The 18,939-nt window shown below is 43.5% G+C and overlaps 1 protein-coding gene across 3 annotated transcripts in view; it reads left to right on the top strand.

The window, feature by feature from the left end:
• DNAH14 (dynein axonemal heavy chain 14) overlaps positions 1-18,939 on the top strand; it is a 281,677-nt gene that overhangs the window by 37,048 nt on the left and 225,690 nt on the right. For all 3 annotated transcript variants that reach the window (XM_073671866.1, XM_073671867.1, XM_073671868.1), the window contains exon 18: positions 17,014-17,355. In XM_073671866.1, the coding sequence (XP_073527967.1) occupies positions 17,014-17,355 (342 nt within the window). The remainder of the gene's footprint in view (positions 1-17,013; positions 17,356-18,939) is intronic.

The following is an 18,939-nucleotide window of genomic DNA, read 5'->3' on the forward strand; positions in this document are numbered from 1 at the left end:
CCACATAGTCCTCCATACTGTATAATGGGCCCCACATAGTCCTCCATACAGTACAATAGCCCCACATAGTCCTCCATACAGTACAATGACCCCACATAGTCCTCCATACAGTATAATGGCCCCACATAGTCCTCCATACAGTATAATGGGCCCCACATAGACCTCCATACAGTATAATGGGCCCCACATAGTCCTCCATACAGTATAGTGGCCCACATAGTCCTTCATACAGTATAATGGCCCCACATAGTCAACCATACAGAATAATGGGCCCCACATTGTCCTCCATACAGTATAATGGGCCCCACATTGTCCTCCATACAGTATAATGGGCCCCACATAGTCCTCCATACAGAATAATGGCCCCACATAGTCCTTCATACAGTATAATGGCCCCACATAGTCCTCCATACAGAATAATGGCCCCACATAGTCCTCCATACAGAATAATAGCCCCACATAGGGGTGGTGGTTCTGGTGTTGCGGGCCAAATATAATCACCCTGAGGGCCAGAGTTTGACACGTATGCTCTAGAGGATCCAATGTGTGGGACTGAGCTACTGAGCATGTGTGACCACCAGTACTGGACTCATTAGGGGGAATCAAAGGAACAGCAGGGGCCGAGCAATAACATCCTCTTTTGGGCAAGGTTTCCATAAACTCCACCCATTTTCAACCAGGGACTGCCTCAAATTGCTTGGGATTGTATTAAAAAAAATCTGCAGCTACAGTATGAGCATCAAAGACCAGACAAAACCTCAGACCAGACCCCTAAATTAATTCAAACCCCCAGACCAGACCCCTAAATTAATTTCGACCCCCAGACCAGACCCCTAAATTAATTAAAACCCCCCAGACCAGACCCCTAAATAATTAAAACCCCCAGACAAGACTCCTAAATTAATTTTGACCCCCAGACCAGACCCCTAAATTAATTTCGACCCCCAGACCAGACCCCTAAATTAATTAAAACCCACAGACCAGACCCCTAAATAATTAAAACCCCCAGACAAGACTCCTAAATTAATTCAAACCCCTAAATTTATTCAGATCCCTAAATTAATTTAGAATCTCAGCCTAGACCCCTAAATTTCACACTCTACCCCCTACATTAATTAAGACCTCCAAATCAGACCCGAAGTTTAAATCACTCAGTTTTTTTCCCATTAAAAAATAAACCACAGAATTGCATTTTTTTGAGAGGGATCGCTCCAATTCCCTAAAAAAAAATTGGAATAAAAAGCTATCATAGTGTCATATGGACCTCAAAAAGGTTCAATAAGAAGTACAGCTCCGCACACGAAAAGAATAAGAATAAAAAGTTACAGATCTCAGAAAACTATATATATATATTTTTTTTAAACTACTAAGATATAAAAGAAAGAAAAAAACAAGTGTGGTTGTGCAGCCACAGACGTACGCTGCACTCATCGGTCCGGGATTATAGACATTACGAAACAATTCAAACGTCTTATTAGTACTTAAGAAATCATTTATCTCCTTCATCAAGTTTCCTGCAGTCTTCTCCCAAGTGGATAATTCTGTGTTGTGCGCTGTCTGAGGGACTCAGTTCAGCTGACGCGTTAATTTAGTTGATTTGTGGTGGAGCGGAATATGTTCGGGGTATTATCATATATTGTAGGGCGCTGGATTCACGAAACGATGAATTATACATCCAGTCTATAATCAAGGATTGCCTTGAAGTATTCGCAGTGTTCACGTAATTGCATTAACTTTATTTCAGGCCCTGTATACATTATAGGCTTGTTTTTTTTGCGGAATGAATTGTAGTTTTTGGATGACACCATTCATTTTACCCTATAATGTACTGGTAAACGGAAAAAAATCTAAGTGAGCTGAAATTGTTAAAAAAACAACAACCTGCAATTCCACCATTGTTGCTTGAGTTACATTTTTTTTTTCAGTAACTTTATTCCGCAGGTTAATATGGTTACAGCAATACCAAATTAGTAACTTTATTCCGCAGGTTAATATGGTTACAGCAATACCAAATTAGTAACTTTATTCCGCAGGTTAATATGGTTACAGCAATACCAAATTAGTAACTTTATTCCGCAGGTTAATATGGTTACAGCAATACCAAATTAGTAACTTTATTCCGCAGGTTAATATGGTTACAGCAATACCAAATTAGTAACTTTATTCCGCAGGTTAATATGATTACAGAAATACCAAATTAGTAACTTTATTCCGCAGGTTAATATGATTACAGCAATACCAAAGTACTAACTTTATTCCGCAGGTTAATATGGTTACAGCAATACCAAATTAGTAACTTTATTCCGCAGGTTAATATGGTTACAGCAATACCAAATTAGTAACTTTATTCCGCAGGTTAATATGGTTACAGCAATACCAAATTAGTAACTTTATTCCGCAGGTTAATATGATTACAGAAATACCAAATTAGTAACTTTATTCCGCAGGTTAATATGATTACAGCAATACCAAAGTACTAACTTTATTCCGCAGGTTAATATGGTTACAGCAATACCAAATTAGTAACTTTATTCCGCAGGTTAATATGGTTACAGCAATACCAAATTAGTAACTTTATTCCACAGGTTAATATGGTTACAGCAATACCAAATTAGTAACTTTATTCTGTGGGGGTCGTGATGACATTCCACTCGTCCTCCAGTCACTCCAAATTCAAACTATGAGCATGGGTCAACCATTCAAAGAATGAGTCAGACAACAAGCTGGTTCAAGCTCAGAGCATGCTCAGAAGGCTACTACAGACAACGTCCTCAGCAATGTTCTGAATTTATTTTTTACATGCACAAATCTAAATACACTACATAATGGGAGGGGAAAGAGGTTGTCCGGAGCGGGGTAAGCCATGAAAGTCCAGTGTCTGGCCACTCCTGATTGGTCCTCATCTCCTTATCTCAGTCTCTGGGCAGATATTGCAGCCGTCAGCTTATAATCTTGTTTCGTTTCTCTGAAATAAGTCTTGGCAATGCTGGAAATATCTTAGTTTAAGTTTCGATTTGAGTATTACGTAGCAAGGAAAGCTTATTGTTATATGACACAAAATGGTGGTTAGTACATTAGCAAAAAAGCGTATAAAAAATACAAAAGTATAAAAGTTACAAATATATATATTCTCTTTTACCCCGACATTCCCCCCTAAACACTAAGCTTTCCCTTGCTTCGGGTCCTTTGAGACTGTCCATGTGTGGGGAGAGGGGAGGTGGATTTCTTCACCCAATCATCTTAGAAGCTGCCCCCTTATGGGACGCCCCCAGACAATTGAGCCCTACCCTAAATGACACATGGAGTTCTCCCAACTGATCCTAAACTGAATCTTTCAATTGAACTTTGTTATGGGGGGGGTCTGATTAGACTTGTTCAAAGGAGTGTATTTCTCCATATCTTCTCTTGATTCAGAAAGGTCCCGGAGGTTGGGACAGCATTGGTTATATTTTTCCTGTATAAGGGGACTATGCAGCACAGGACCACCAGGCCCAATACTAATAGACCTCCCATTACTAGACAAACTTGTTGGAGGAATCCCTTGAGCCCTCCCAACCAACTTGAGAAAAAGGAGGTATCTACCCCTGTGTGGTAGCTGTCCACCCTGGGACAGACAGTAAGCATATGGAAAGGATATAGAAGAAGGTAGTCATCTTTTATAGACTCGTTCTGTCTCTCTTGCAGTGGGAGGCGTGAATCCAGGTGCTCTTGCCCTCAAGCTTCAGAGCCGTCGGGGTGGTGAGAAGCACAGTGTACGGTCCCTCGAACCGCGGCTGGAGGCAGTCTTTCCGGACAAACTTCTTCACATACACTAGATCGCCTGGGATGAAATCATGTACTGCATCACCTGTAGATTCTGGGAGAGAAACAGATACTGGAGAGCGGGTGTTAGTCAATTCTCTAGACAAGGCAATCACAAATTTTACCACTCTATCATATGTTTCAGACAACTCTTGGGGCCTAATCTCTCCTATCTTGGGTGGGGTCCCAAACAAAATTTTATAGGGAGTCAGCCCATGTTTGGCCTGAGGAGTGTGTGTGATATGATACAATACTATGGGGAGTAGGTCGGGCCAGGGGAGGGGATGATCTTAGGTCATTTTCAAGAGCTGGGTCTTGAGTGTGGAATTCATTCTCTCCACTTTGCCTGAACTGGCAGGATGGTATGGAGTGTGGAGGCCCAAATCTGTTCCCAACATGTTCCAGAGTTCTTCGTAAATATTTGCTGTGAAAGCTGGTCCTTGATCCGATTCTATGACTTGGGGAACTCCAAATCTGCAGACAGTTTCGGTGATCAGTTTCTTGGCTGTGACTTTAGCAGTCATGTTGACAACCGGGTAGGCCTCGGGCCAGGCTGAGAACATATCCACGGCTACCAAAACGTACTCCTATTTTCCTGCTTTAGGCATTTGGATATGGTCGACTTGTATTCTCTGCCAAGGGTAGTCTGGTTTAGCCAGATGTTGAAGAGGGACCCGTGCCGTACACGTTGGGTTGCAGGTAGCGCAGACAGAGCAGGATTTTGAGTATGCAGTCACAGTGGAAGAGATTCCAGGTGCAAAGTACAGTTTCTTGATACATGCCAAGGCTTGATTCTTTCCTCTGTGTGTAGGCCCGTGAGCCCATGCTGCCACAGCTGAGTACATGCGTCTAGGCAAGCAAGGCTTCCCATCCACTTGGTAAAGAGTCGAGTTGACCTTTGAATCTTTGCGACCTGCCAGCACGGCTCCTGCCGCTTTCCATTGCTTGACTTCTTCAGTGGGGGTCTTCCTTTGTTCCTCACACAATTTTTCTTCAGGCATCCTGACCCCCCTGGATTCCACCCGTGTCTCCGCTGGACTTGTATGGTCTTCCGCCGGCTGTTCCTTGGCTCTTGCTCTAGTGAGCGCCACAGCTACGGTTTGCAGAGTCTCTCCCATCTCTTCTTCCTTTTCCTGCCACTTTGATGACACATTCTCCACTGCTGCAGTCTTGGCTGCTTGGTCAGCTAGGTGATTGCCCCTGGCTTCTCTGGATTCTAGTCTTCCATGAGCCTTGACCTTCATAACAGCAACCTAAATGGGTAGTTCCAGGGCCTTCATTAGGGCCTTAATCCATGAGACCTGTTTCACTGGTGTACCTGCAGCTGTGATGAATCCTCTAGACTTCCACAAAAGTCCAGAATCATTGCAAATTCCATGTCCATACCTGGAATCGGTATATACATATTCGCCTTTGTTCCTGCTGCCAGGTGGCAGGCCTCTGTGAGAGCCACAAGTTCAGCTTCTTGTGCAGACATGTATGGTGGTAGAGCTTCAGCCTTGAGGACTGTTAGGTCTGTTGTGACAGCATATCCCGTGTGGAACCTCCCTTGAGGGTCTGCGAAACGGGATCCATCAGTCCATAGGTGCAAGACAGGGTCTGCGAGCGGATGTGCCACCATATTCTCTGGAGCAGAAGTCTCTTCCTGCAAAATTTTTATACAATCATGAGGTTCCACCAATGGACCTTCACCCTCTTCACCTTCCCCCCTAGAAGGTGGAGGCAAAGTGGCAGGATTGATAGTCAGACATCTGGTCAGCTGACTTGTCAAAGAGGATGTGAGCAGCGTGGACCGCCTTAAGGCACGTGGAGGCAGTTCGGGCGACAGGGTCCAGGCGGGCTGAGTAGTAGCCCAAAGGCCGATACTTATGATCATAGCGTTGTGCTAGAACTCCAGAGGCATGACCTTCCGATTCCGAGACAAAAAGGTGAAATGGCTGAGTATAGTCTGGTAAGCCCAAGGCCGGGGCAGAGACAAGAGCCTGTTTAAGGCGGTCAAAACATAGTCTGTGTTGATGAGAAACACGTGGATCTTCAGCATGAAGCCAAACTGAGCCTTCATCCTTGAGACAGTCGTACAGAGATTGCATGAGCTTTGAGGCATCAGGGATCCATTGCCTGCAGTAAGTGATGAGGCCAAAGAAAGTCTGCATAGCGGAATAGGTGGTTGGGAAAGTGATATCCATGATGGCTTGTTTTCTTTCTTCAGTCAGATGTCTAGTACCTTGTGATATACAATGTCCGAGGAAAATGACCTTGGGCAGACACCATTGGACTTTGCCTTTCGAAACTTTACAGTTAGCTGAGTGAAAAAACCAGAGAAGGGATGCTGACATCTCTGGCAAATTTTCTTCAGTGCCACAGAGTAAAAGATCATTCACATACTGTAGAAAGGTGACCTGAGGGTTCTCTTGAACCCATGGCTCCAGAATAGACTTCATAGAATGAGTGAATTGGTTAGGAGAGTTCTGGGCTCTTTGCGGAGTCCTGGTCCATGTAAGCTGTGCTCCTTGAAAGGTGAAGGCAGAAAGAAACCACGAATCTTCATGTAAGGGTATACTGAAGAAGGCGTTGGCCAGATCTAACACCGTAAACAAGGTGGCCGTTGGAGGCACTTGAGACAAAAGGGTGTTTGGGTACCACTGGAGTTTCTAAAATGGTAGCTGCATTGACGGCTCTGAGATCCTGAACCAACCGGTATCTTGGAGGCTCTCCCGGAGCGGTTTTCTTTTTTACAGGAAAGAGGGGTGTATTGCATGGAGATACACATCTGACAAGGACTCCTGATTCCAGGAGGGAAGCGACTTGGGTACTCAAGCTTTGTTCTTGTGCAGCCTTGAGGGGGTATTGTGGCAACCGTGGGTACCTGTGTCCAGGCTTGAGGTGTACTCGGACCGGGGGAACCTGCAGGAGGCCAACGTCCTCTGGCCCGCTGGACCACAGAGAGTGAGGGAACTGTGAGGTTGTATGGTCATCATCATGAGAGGGAAGGCTTTAAGAACACCGCGGTCTTCAGTCCCTTGTTTGGAATGAGGGTCCCGCAAAAGAAGCTCCATACCATGGTTTCCGAAAGTAATTGTTGCCTTCATCCGCTCTAAGAGATCGGCTCCCAACAGGTTGACAGGGCAAGTTTCAGAGACCAAGAATCTTGTGAGTACTCCGGTGAACGGTCCTGCAGACACAGGGTCTGTGAGTGGAGAAGAAATATGTTGGCCTTCTACCCCAACACAGGTGAGGGTATCCGATGATAGGGATACAGAAGGCGGGAGCTGTGCAGAAGAAATGACAGATGTGGCCGCCCCAGTGTCCACCTGTAACTCCAGTGGTTGATGGTCCACCTGTAAATTGACAGTCTCTGAGGATGTGGTCAAGGCTACCACACTCCCAACATAACATTCATCCTTCAGAATCACGAGATTGTCTTCTGTTTCTAGATGATCCCTTGTCATCTCTTCTGTCTTGTTTTCTATATGTGGGAGGAGTATCATCACCTGTGCCTTTAACCATTACCCACTTGATTCCATGTTGGTTGCCAGGGGGTGGGTAGCTTTCATGAGCTTGATATAGCATGGCAGGTGCGGCTTTCTTCTTTGGCTTAGTATCTTTTTCCATTTTTAGCATTGATTTTTGGAAAGCTTTAACGATGTCCACCGCGTCGTTGAAAGAAGAAGAACGAATCTCGGGCCGTACTCTCAGGACTTCATCTCTGAGAGCGTCTTGTAGGCCATCTACTAGGGCCTGAACCAACAGAGCGGCCTGCGTCCTGACGTGAAGACTGTATCCGAGATCCTCAAAATGCATGCTGAGTCTTGCAGCATATCTTTCCACAGATTCATCAGGGTCTTGTTGAACATCTTGTACAGACCCAGCTTGATCTGACAAGCGATCCTGAGCCCAGGCCTTTAACTGTTTCATGTATTCTAGGCCGGATTCATACGTACTAAGGGGTCCTGCTTTTGTGGAAACCATGGCCTTTTGAAAGCTCTCCGTTTTCGGCTAAGTGAGCCTGGCATTCTGCAGCCAGAGTAGAACCAACAGCAAGGGAAATTTTGCGAGCCAATCCTCCAACATGGCTCATACAGGTGTTTGCAGGGTTGACTATGGCCCCCACCCGATGTGTAAGGATGTCACCATAGCCTATTGACAGAGTGACAGGGCGTCCTGATGGGTCTACTAGATTCCGGGAGCGGCAGGGGTCCCAGACTTCTGAGGGGCTGGGGGGTGGGGCTCTTTCAGCAGTTGCTTGGAGCAAGGGCTGGAGTACGGGTAATGGATGTGGGGTGGAGGATGCCATAGGAGACGTATGGGGTAAAGGAGGGGGGGGGGGGCTGGAGTATCTTGAGCCCATCCCTCATCTGGCTCCGTATCGTCTTGAGTAACAGTATGTTGGCGGAGGGAGAGCAGTCTGGCCTGAAATTCTGGGGAGTTGAGGAGGATATCCCCAGGGTTGTGGGTGACTCCCATAGGAAACAGGGGAAGCGTCTCAGCATCGTGGACTGGAGCAGAGGGTGTCACATTAGTTTCAGATGGGTGCTCTGGGACTGCGGGCTTTTCCACCTGTGCTGGTGGTTGGTAATATGCACCGGACGGATCTAGTAGTGGATATAGGCCGGATTGGGGCTTTCCGGGCCTCCCACAACAAGTAAGAGGTGTAGCAAGATGGCCGTTGGAGGGAGGAGGTGGGAGTGGGGGTGGGATTGTTCTTGGGGGCAGGCTGGGCATCGTGCCATGGGCGGCCCCCCCCCCACAGACACAGCAGAACTTCGCCCAAAATGGGTTTTGCTCTCCACACACCCGACACATCCACCCCTCCGATAATTTATTGTTGGCACCATTATAGGGCGGTGGCTGAGGGCTCGGTGTAGTGACAGGCATCAACGGGGTTACGGCCAATTTAGGGTCACATAACAAATCACATTCTACAGCTTTCATGTATCCGAACAAAGGCTCGGCATTCTCTGTTCCCCCCTGCACCATCTACTCTAAAATGTGCTTGAGTCTGGTGCAAAAATCCTCACCCAACTTTCCCAACTTCTGTGTAACACATTCTTTCCAAACTGAAGACTAAAGCCTGCCTGTACTGGATAAGCTTATCATGTTATACAAATTCCTAACATTCTTCTTGCCTTCTTGCCTTCCCGTAACTCCACTAATTGGCTTAACTCCTACAGCAGCATTCCACAACTTACGAGATCTTTCAAATTTGAATATACTCAACATTTTCTTATAGAATGCAATGATCGGTCGCGACTCAGATCACTGGTGCAGTCCACAGGTCGCCATTCCTCAGTGTAGAGCACACCTCAATACACTGATGAGATAGAGAGACACCTCAATCTAACTCCTTTCCTAGCCTTGAATGGCGACTTTACAGTGCGACTCACCACGGCACCCTGACTACAGGTCACCACCCGTCAGTGTAGAGACACCTCGATACACTGATGAGATAGAGAGACACCTCAATCTATCTCCTTTCCTACCACGGTACCACCCGACAGTGTAGAGACACCTCAATACACTGTTTCCTAACCTTGACTTTACAGCAGTCTCTGTGTTAGACGAAGAGTACACCTCAATTCGTCACAGATTCTTTCTCCCTTACACTACAATTCAGGAATGCTTTGTAACCTTGACTATCAGTTACGGGAGGCAGCTATCTAAGAAAAGTACAGTGACCGGGGGAGGAGGAGGTGGTGTGCACACGAGCACGCGCAGGCATGCGACGTCACTCGTTTTAACACTTGCTGGTTCAGGACGTGGTGCGGGACGCCCAAGGTCTCACCACTCGACCGGTCACCCACCCAGATCCAACCTGACAACCCAACAGGAACCGCTGCGGCTGACACACACAGGCAAGTGAGACATATAAAATACATCTCAACTTACCGTGTTCGATGGAGGTTGATCAGGCCTCAAATTCAGCCACCGCGGTCACCACCAGGGAAATCAGCGATATGGGTCCGGGAGGGCGGCGTACCGCTAGCCACGCCGCACGTTGAGCGCCATTTGTGGGGGTCGTGATGACATTCCACTCGTCCTCCAGTCACTCCAAATTCAAACTATGAGCATGGGTCAACCATTCAAAGAATGAGTCAGACAACAAGCTGGTTCAAGCTCAGAGCATGCTCAGAAGGCTACTACAGACAACGTCCTCAGCAATGTTCTGAATTTATTTTTTACATGCACAAATCTAAATACACTACATAATGGGAGGGGAAAGAGGTTGTCCGGAGCGGGGTAAGCCATGAAAGTCCAGTGTCTGGCCACTCCTGATTGGTCCTCATCTCCTTATCTCAGTCTCTGGGCAGATATTGCAGCCGTCAGCTTATAATCTTGTTTCGTTTCTCTGAAATAAGTCTTGGCAACGCTGGAAATATCTTAGTTTAAGTTTCGATTTGAGTATTACGTAGCAAGGAAAGCTTATTGTTATATGACACAAAATGGTGGTTAGTACATTAGCAAAAAAGCGTATAAAAAATACAAAAGTATAAAAGTTACAAATATATATATTCTCTTTTACCCCGACAATTCCACAGGTTAATATGGTTACAGCAATACCAAATTAGTAACTTTATTCCGCAGGTTAATATGATTACAGAAATACCAAATTAGTAACTTTATTCCGCAGGTTAATATGGTTACAGCAATACCAAATTAGTAACTTTATTCCGCAGGTTAATATGGTTACAGCAATACCAAATTAGTAACTTTATTCCGCAGGTTAAAATGGTTACAGCAATACCAAATTAGTAACTTTATTCCGCAAGTTAATATGATTACAGAAATACCAAATTAGTAACTTTATTCCGCAGGTTAATATGATTACAGAAATACCAAATTAGTAACTTTATTCCGCAGGTTAATATGGTTACAGCAATACCAAATTAGTAACTTTATTCCCCAGAGTAATATGGTTACAGCAATACCAAAGTACTAACTTTATTCCGCAGGTTAATATGGTTACAGCAATACCAAATTAGTAACTTTATTCCGCAGGTTAATATGGTTACAGCAATACCAAATTAGTAACTTTATTCCGCAGGTTAATATGGTTACAGCAATACCAAATTAGTAACTTTATTCCGCAGGTTAATATGATTACAGAAATACCAAATTAGTAACTTTATTCCGCAGGTTAATATGATTACAGCAATACCAAAGTACTAACTTTATTCCGCAGGTTAATATGGTTACAGCAATACCAAATTAGTAACTTTATTCCGCAGGTTAATATGGTTACAGCAATACCAAATTAGTAACTTTATTCCACAGGTTAATATGGTTACAGCAATACCAAATTAGTAACTTTATTCCACAGGTTAATATGGTTACAGCAATACCAAATTAGTAACTTTATTCCGCAGGTTAATATGATTACAGAAATACCAAATTAGTAACTTTATTCCGCAGGTTAATATGATTACAGCAATACCAAATTAGTAACTTTATTCCGCAGGTTAATATGGTTACAGCAATACCAAATTAGTAACTTTATTCCGCAGGTTAATATGATTACAGAAATACCAAATTAGTAACTTTATTCCGCAGGTTAATATGGTTACAGCAATACCAAATTAGTAACTTTATTCCGCAGGTTAATATGGTTACAGCAATACCAAATTAGTAACTTTATTCCACAGGTTAATATGGTTACAGCAATACCAAATTAGTAACTTTATTCCACAGGTTAATATGGTTACAGCAATACCAAATTAGTAACTTTATTCCGCAGGTTAATATGATTACAGAAATACCAAATTAGTAACTTTATTCCGCAGGTTAATATGATTACAGAAATACCAAATTAGTAACTTTATTCCGCAGGTTAATATGGTTACAGCAATACCAAATTAGTAACTTTATTCCCCAGAGTAATATGGTTACAGCAATACCAAAGTACTAACTTTATTCCGCAGGTTAATATGATTACAGCAATACCAAAGTACTAACTTTATTCCGCAGGTTAATATGGTTACAGCAATACCAAATTAGTAACTTTATTCCGCAGGTCAATATGATTACAGCAATACCAAAGTACTAACTTTATTCCTCAGGTTAATATGATTACAGCAATACCAAAGTACTAACTTTATTCCGCAGGTTAATATGATTACAGCAATACCAAAGTACTAACTTTATTCCGCAGGTTAATATGATTACAGCAATACCAAAGTACTAACTTTATTCCGCAGGTCAATATGATTACTGCTGTTAAAAAAAAAAAAAAAAAAATTCTAAACTTTTTTCTTTTTCTGATGCCCTTATCTTTTTTTTCACATTTTCCTGTTGATGGAAATGACTTTTTGATTATTATTTTTTGGGGTCGGGGGAGAGTGTCAATTCAGACAATTTTTTTTAATGTGCTCATTGTATGGGATGAATAATTTTATATTTTGGAAGATTGGACTAATACAGACGCAAGATACCAAATATGCTTTTTTTTTTATTTTCGGAATGGCAAAATGGGGGAGAGTTTTTTTTTTTTACTTTTATTTTTTTTTTAATTATTTCGTTTTAAATGTTCACATGTACAATACGATGCAAAATATTAGTATTGGAGTATGTTGTCAAATTAAAGGGATTGTCTGCGACCTTAACATTGATGGCCTACTCTTATAATAGGTCATCAATGTCTGATCGGTATATATACAGTACAGACCAAAAGTTTGGACACACCTTCTCATTTAAAGATTTTTCTGTATTTTCATGACTATGAAAATTGTACATTCACACTGAAGGCATCAAAACTGTGAATTAACACATGTGGAATTATATACTTAACAAAAAAGTGTGAAACAACTGAAAATATGTCTTATATTCTAGGTTCTTCAAAGTAGCCACCTTTTGCTTTGATAACTGCTTTGCACACTCTTGGCATTCTCTTGATGAGCTTCAAGAGGTAGTCACCGGAAATGGTCTTCCAACAATCTTGAAGGAGTTCCCAGAGATGCTTAGCAATTGTTGGCCCTTTTGCCTTCACTCTGCGGTCCAGCTCACCCCAAACCATCTCGATTGGGTTCAGGTCTGGTGACTGTGGAGGCCAGGTCATCTGGCACAGCACCCCATCACTCTCCGTCTTGGTCAAATAGACCTTACACAGCCTGAAGGTGTGTTTGGGGTCATTGTCCTGTTGAAAAATAAATGATGGTCCAACTAAACGCAAACCGGATGGAATAGCATGCCGCTGCAAGATGCTGTGGTAGCCATGCTGGTTCAGTATGCCTTCAATTTTGAATAAAACCCCAACAGTGTCACCAGCAAAGCACCCCCACACCATCACACCTCCTCCTCCATGCTTCACGGTGGGAACCAGGCATGTAGAGTCCATCCGTTCACCTTCTCTGAGTAGCACAAAGACACGGTGGTTGGAACCAAAGATCTCAAATTTGGACTCATCAGACCAAAGCACAGATTTCCACTGGTCTAATGTCCATTCCTTGTGTTCTTTAGCCCAAGCAAGTCTCTTCTGCTTGTTGCCTGTCCTTAGCAGTGGTTTCCTAGCAGCTATTTTACCATGAAGGCCTGCTGCACAAAGTCTCCTCTTAACAGTTGTTGTAGAGATGTGTCTGCTGCTAGAACTCTGTGTGGCATTGACCTGGTCTCTAATCTGAGCTGCTGTTAACCTGCGATTTCTGAGGCTGGTGACTCGGATAAACTTATCCTCAGAAGCAGAGGTGACTCTTGATCTTCCTTTCCTGGGGCGGTCCTCATGTGAGCCAGTTTCTTTGTAGCGCTTGATGGTTTTTGCAACTGCACTTGGGGACACTTTCAAAGTTTGCCCAATTTTTCAGACTGACTGACCTTCATTTCTTAAAGTAATGATGGCCACTCGTTTTTCTTTACTTAGCTGTTTTTTTCTTGCCATAATACAAATTCTAACAGTCTATTCAGTAGGACTATCAGCTGTGTATCCACCAGACTTCTGCACAACACAACTGATGGTCCCAACCCCATTTATAAGGCAAGAAATCCCACTTATTAAACCTGACAGGGCACACCTGTGAAGTGAAAACCATTTCCGGTGACTACCTCTTGAAGCTCATCAAGAGAATGCCAAGAGTGTGCAAAGCAGTTATCAAAGCAAAAGATGGCTACTTTGAAGAATCTAGAAAATAAGACATATTTTCAGTTGTTTCACACTTTTTTGTTAAGTATATAATTCCACATGTGTTAATTCATAGTTTTGATACCTTCAGTGTGAATGTACAATTTTCATAGTCATGAAAATACATAAAAATCTTTAAATGAGAAGGTGTGTCCAAACTTTTGGTCTGTACTGTGTATATGTATATATATATACATACATACACATATATATATTTATATTACACCTAAAATACAAAGCAAATGTGTTAGGCCTTTTAGAGATCATTTCATCTTCAACTTGCTTAACAATAACAGTAATTTGCCCCGGGGTGCCCAAACTTTTACATGCCACTGTAACTCTGATGGACTAGTTTTGCCCCAGAACCTCCTAAGTAATTTAGCTATACTTCTTTGGCTCCCCGTCGCTTAGTCGACTCTGTTATGCTGTTGTCCAATACTGGTACACAAGTTGCTTTTCTGCCACATGAGCCTTTGCCGTTCCAACTGGATCGTTCTGCTGCACCAATGCAATCTGTTCATGCTGCATTGAATTTTTCATTCGGACCAAGGGCTTCACCTCACCAAGTCATTGATCTGAGGTGAGGGGCACAATGCCAGCACTTAGGTCCTGTTGTAGCAGCAGTATAAATCTGTGTGGAATTGCACGTACCTTTGGTGAGCAACCGGCTGTCTACTGGAGTTGCACATTAAGAGGAGTCATCGTTGTTGAATGTCTGAATGAGTTTAGGAGATGAGATTAAGCTTTTGCCTCTGAAGACATGGCTGGTTGCACAACCTCAGGTTCAACAGAGACTGGAGAGGAGGGAACCTGGGGTGCATTCATGCTTGGGTTGATCCAGTTTTTTCCCCATTGTTGGTCACGGTGATGTTGGCCACCATCGGTAGAGGAATGAAGGTTTTAGTAACTTGTGAAAGTTTGTACATGATTGCTGATGTGCCTGGGATTTGTGGAGCCACTTGAACGGACGTCCATGGCGGCTGCTCACAAGCAATCATGTATTTCATGTGTTCTGCAGTCATGTCTAGTATCTGCAGGCATTATTATAACTCCTGGTGGGGTATCATATCTGACTTTGAGCTCTTCAGATAACAAATTAATAATACATCTGGTAAAATTCATTTTTCAGTACTAAAATCTTGATTCATTCCTGAAGGATTTGTCAGGAAAAGTTGCAAAAATATACTGGAAGTACAGTAAATCTACTACATTAGAGCACATTGGGAAACTGCCGTATTTTTCATGGTAGTATGAATCAAATTTACAGGATTTGTAGGACTCGTGTACTAGATGAAGTCATAGAAAGGAATTTGTAAGGCAACATTTGGATGACCAACCATGGGCATTCTGGGTGCCACCATATGATGCCAACATGAAGCTCTGTAGTCTTTAGAAGCATTATGGTTTTTTATCCCCCTTGGTTACTATATGACCATAATAGATCACAGTATTACAAGCAATATGCGGCCTGGTGTTGTCATGTTGAAAACGTCTCCTGGGGCACTTTGGAGAAATGGCAGCACCACTGGTTCCACAACAAAATCAATATAACGCTGTGCTGTTAGTGCACCTGCAATAAAGACTAGAAGGGTCTGGCTACTGTACATTATGCCACCCCACATGATAAGCCCGGGAGTAGGACCAGTGTGACCTTCCCTCATGAAGGCCTTTTCATGACGTTGCCCATGTGGTCTCCAGGCCAATTTTCGTCTATCATTGCGTCCAAGGCAAAAGCTGGACTCATCGCTGAACAGCACAGACCTCTATTCCATCCTCCATTTCCAACTTGCTTTGTACCGTGATCGCCTGTAAGAGCGGTGGTGTGAGGTCAATGGATACCTGTAGTCGGATTTCTGGTTCGTAGCTCAACGTCTTGCAAACGCATTCTGATGATTTGTGTTAGACTCTGTCTGACTCCTTGGCCTTAGTATGTGACATCCATTTTAACTTGCAGTACAGAATAGATTAATTTTGTAGCTTCAGCTCCAGAATCTTCTAGGACGTCTTCTGAAACCAAGCCTTGGTGTACTGTGAGGTGCTCGGGATCATTGTCCTGTTGGCAGATGTAATGACACTTGAGCTTCAGCTCCTCACAGAAGATATGATATTTTCTCCTAGAATTTCCTGATACTGTAGTAAATCCATTTTGTCTTCACAAGATGTAGGGTTCTAGTGTCACAGGAAGAAATGCATCACCGAGCTACCACCAAGCTTCATGATTGATATCACTGAACCCCCCACCATAATTCACTGTAGGCATCACTTAGCCCCTGCCATGCTTCACTGTAGACATCACTGAGCCACCACTATGCTTCATTGTAGGCATCACTAAGCCACTGCCGTGCTTGACTTTAGGCATCACTGATCCACCATCATGCTTGACTGTAGACATCAACGAGCCACTACTGTTTTTCATTGTAGGCATTGCTAAGCCCCCGCTCTGTAGATATATCTGTATGTATCCCCACCATGCTTCACTGTAGGCATCTCCTAGACCCCACTGTGCTTCACTGTAGGCAGCCGGGAGCCCTAGCCACACTTCACCATAGGCGTCACTGAGCCACCACCATGTTTCACTGTAGGCATCACTCAGCCATGGCCATTCTTCATTGTAGTCATCACCGAGCCCCCACCGTGCTTCACGGTAGATATGACTGAGCACCTTCAATGTTTCGCTGTAGGCATCACCGAGTCACTGCCATGCATCACTCTAGGCATTACCAATCCTCCACCATGCTTCACTGTAGGCATCATAGAGCCTCCACCATGCTTTGCTATAGGCATCACCGAACCTCCACCATGCTTCACTGTAGGCATCATTAAGCCACCCCCATGCTTCACTGTAGGCATCATTAGGCCACCACCATGCTTCACTGTAGGCATCATTAAGCCACCTCCATGCTTTACTGTAGTTATCACTTATGGATTGACTGATTACTTGTCCGCAGTATTACATTATTTCAGCACTATATAGCATGGCACTAAATTATTATATTTCGGCACTACATAGTATGATTACTTGCGTTTGGTTTCTTGCACACTGTAATTTTCCATTATGTTGGCACTCTAACCTCCGCCGCCTGATTGACAATTCTGTTTTCTTTCAGGTCATACACAGATCTCTGCAAAGACTGAATGTGGAGCTGATGCATGTGGAGGAGTTTGTGGAGCACCTGACTTTCCTTGGGCAGATATCTTCCGAGCTGCCATCCCTGGAGCGACAATACAACACCGTGATCCAGCTGTATTCCATCGCCAAAGACTACGGCATCCATATTACCTCAGAGGAAACTGCTTTCTATCAAAGTCTCGTTCCCAGCTTCCAGCAGCTGAAATCAGCGGTTCTGTTCTGCGAAGCGAAAAAGGATGAAGACATTGTTAAGTTCAGCGGGGATTTGGACAAGTATATCTCAAACCTTCACTTTCACTTAATGGAGTTCAAGATCAAAGTAGGTTTCCTGACTTACTCTTGCGCTCCTGTGTCTTCTCGCTGCTCAGCGTGGTGCTAGTTTTGCATGTGAGCTTTTTTTTGCAAATCACAGGCTTCATTTTAAGCAGATTATAGCTGGAAAGTGTAAGTAGGATAATTACGTCTAGCAAGCCGATGTCAAGCAAATGCAAGAAGTTACTGCCCAAGTTATCAGGTTTAGGGAAAGTCAAATTAGTAAATTGGACCTATATTCAGGGGTCTCCCTAAATCAGTGATCTACAACCTAAAACTCTCTACCTGTCATGGTGGCTCTCCGAGTATGCTGGCTGCTGTAGTTTTTTTCTGCTGGAGCGCCATTAGTTTGAACCCAGGAATCTAAATAAAACTTAAAGACGACCTGTCACTTGCCATAAATGTGTATTTTTGTCCACCTAGTGTGAATGCCGCTGTTCTCCTGAATCCGTAGTCGTGTTTCTTTTATTCCTACGACTCTGTTCCTGAGATATGGCCTCCTCTTCCCTGTATATAAATTTAGTCCTTTAAGCCAAAGGGGTGTGGTCGTCAAGAATACGCCCACAGATTTGAGGACCACGCCCACTTGGCTAAAATTACTAGATTTATGGCCTCCTCTTCCCTGTACATCTCAAGAATGGAGAGGCTCAGGAGCAAAAGAAAAACATCACCGGATTCAGGAGAACAGTGGCTTTTACACCAGGTAAGAACATTTCATTTTTATGAAAAGTGACATATTCTCTTTAAAATGTATGTCCACCATCAGATCTAAAATTCTGTGCTGATTTATTAAGCGAATGAAAGATTGAAGTAAGTCAAAGGTTAAAGCTCTGTTTTTGTAATACGTAGTTTCAAACCCTCTGGTTCTCTACACACCACTGTAAATTTTGCAATAACATTTTGGCAGGCAGTAGCCAGCACTAGTGGGAGCTCAGTGTATAGAGAAGTTTATAGCTGCCATTGAGCTCAGATCTGTCTTCAGTGAGCTCCCCCTAGTGGTGGCTCATACAGGAGATTTGGAACTCCAACAGAGTGATCGAGAACTAACTTCTGTAAAGACATGTAACCACCACACACCCATGTAGCTAAAGATGACGCGTACTAGGGGATAATGATTATTTCTCCCTGGCACTCTCAGCTCTCCACAGGGGGTGAGTAGCTTGTGGTTATGTTGCCAGAACTGAAGCCGTCTGCAAATATTGGTCAGAGCCCAGGAGTCTTTCAAGTCCATGGTCTTCGACTTCTGGGGTTTCTTTCCCTCACTTCCTGACACCCCATCCTAATACAACTATATAAAAAATATACAATAACTTTTGGTTACGGACCCCATTCACAGGGGCTCAGATACAGCACTGGCAAAGCAAAACAAGCAAACATAAGGGGGGCAAAACAAAGTACAATGTGAACACAATAAGGAAGGTAAAAATCTGCAGGTATTTGCTGAAAAGTACAATAAATGTGATAATTTCTCCTATTTTTTAGTTGGAGAATATGGATAATTACTCAGAGTTCTCATTTAATTAAAGGGTAGTTCCAACTTGGGCCAGGCCCAGACCATCGTCTGCGTTATCAGCAATCCCGTTTAACTGTG

The sequence above is a fragment of the Phyllobates terribilis genome, unplaced genomic scaffold (genome assembly GCF_046119375.1).
Source record: "Phyllobates terribilis strain yellow unplaced genomic scaffold, ASM4611937v1 Scaffold_3__8_contigs__length_932513732, whole genome shotgun sequence".
Taxonomy (NCBI): domain Eukaryota; kingdom Metazoa; phylum Chordata; class Amphibia; order Anura; family Dendrobatidae; genus Phyllobates; species Phyllobates terribilis.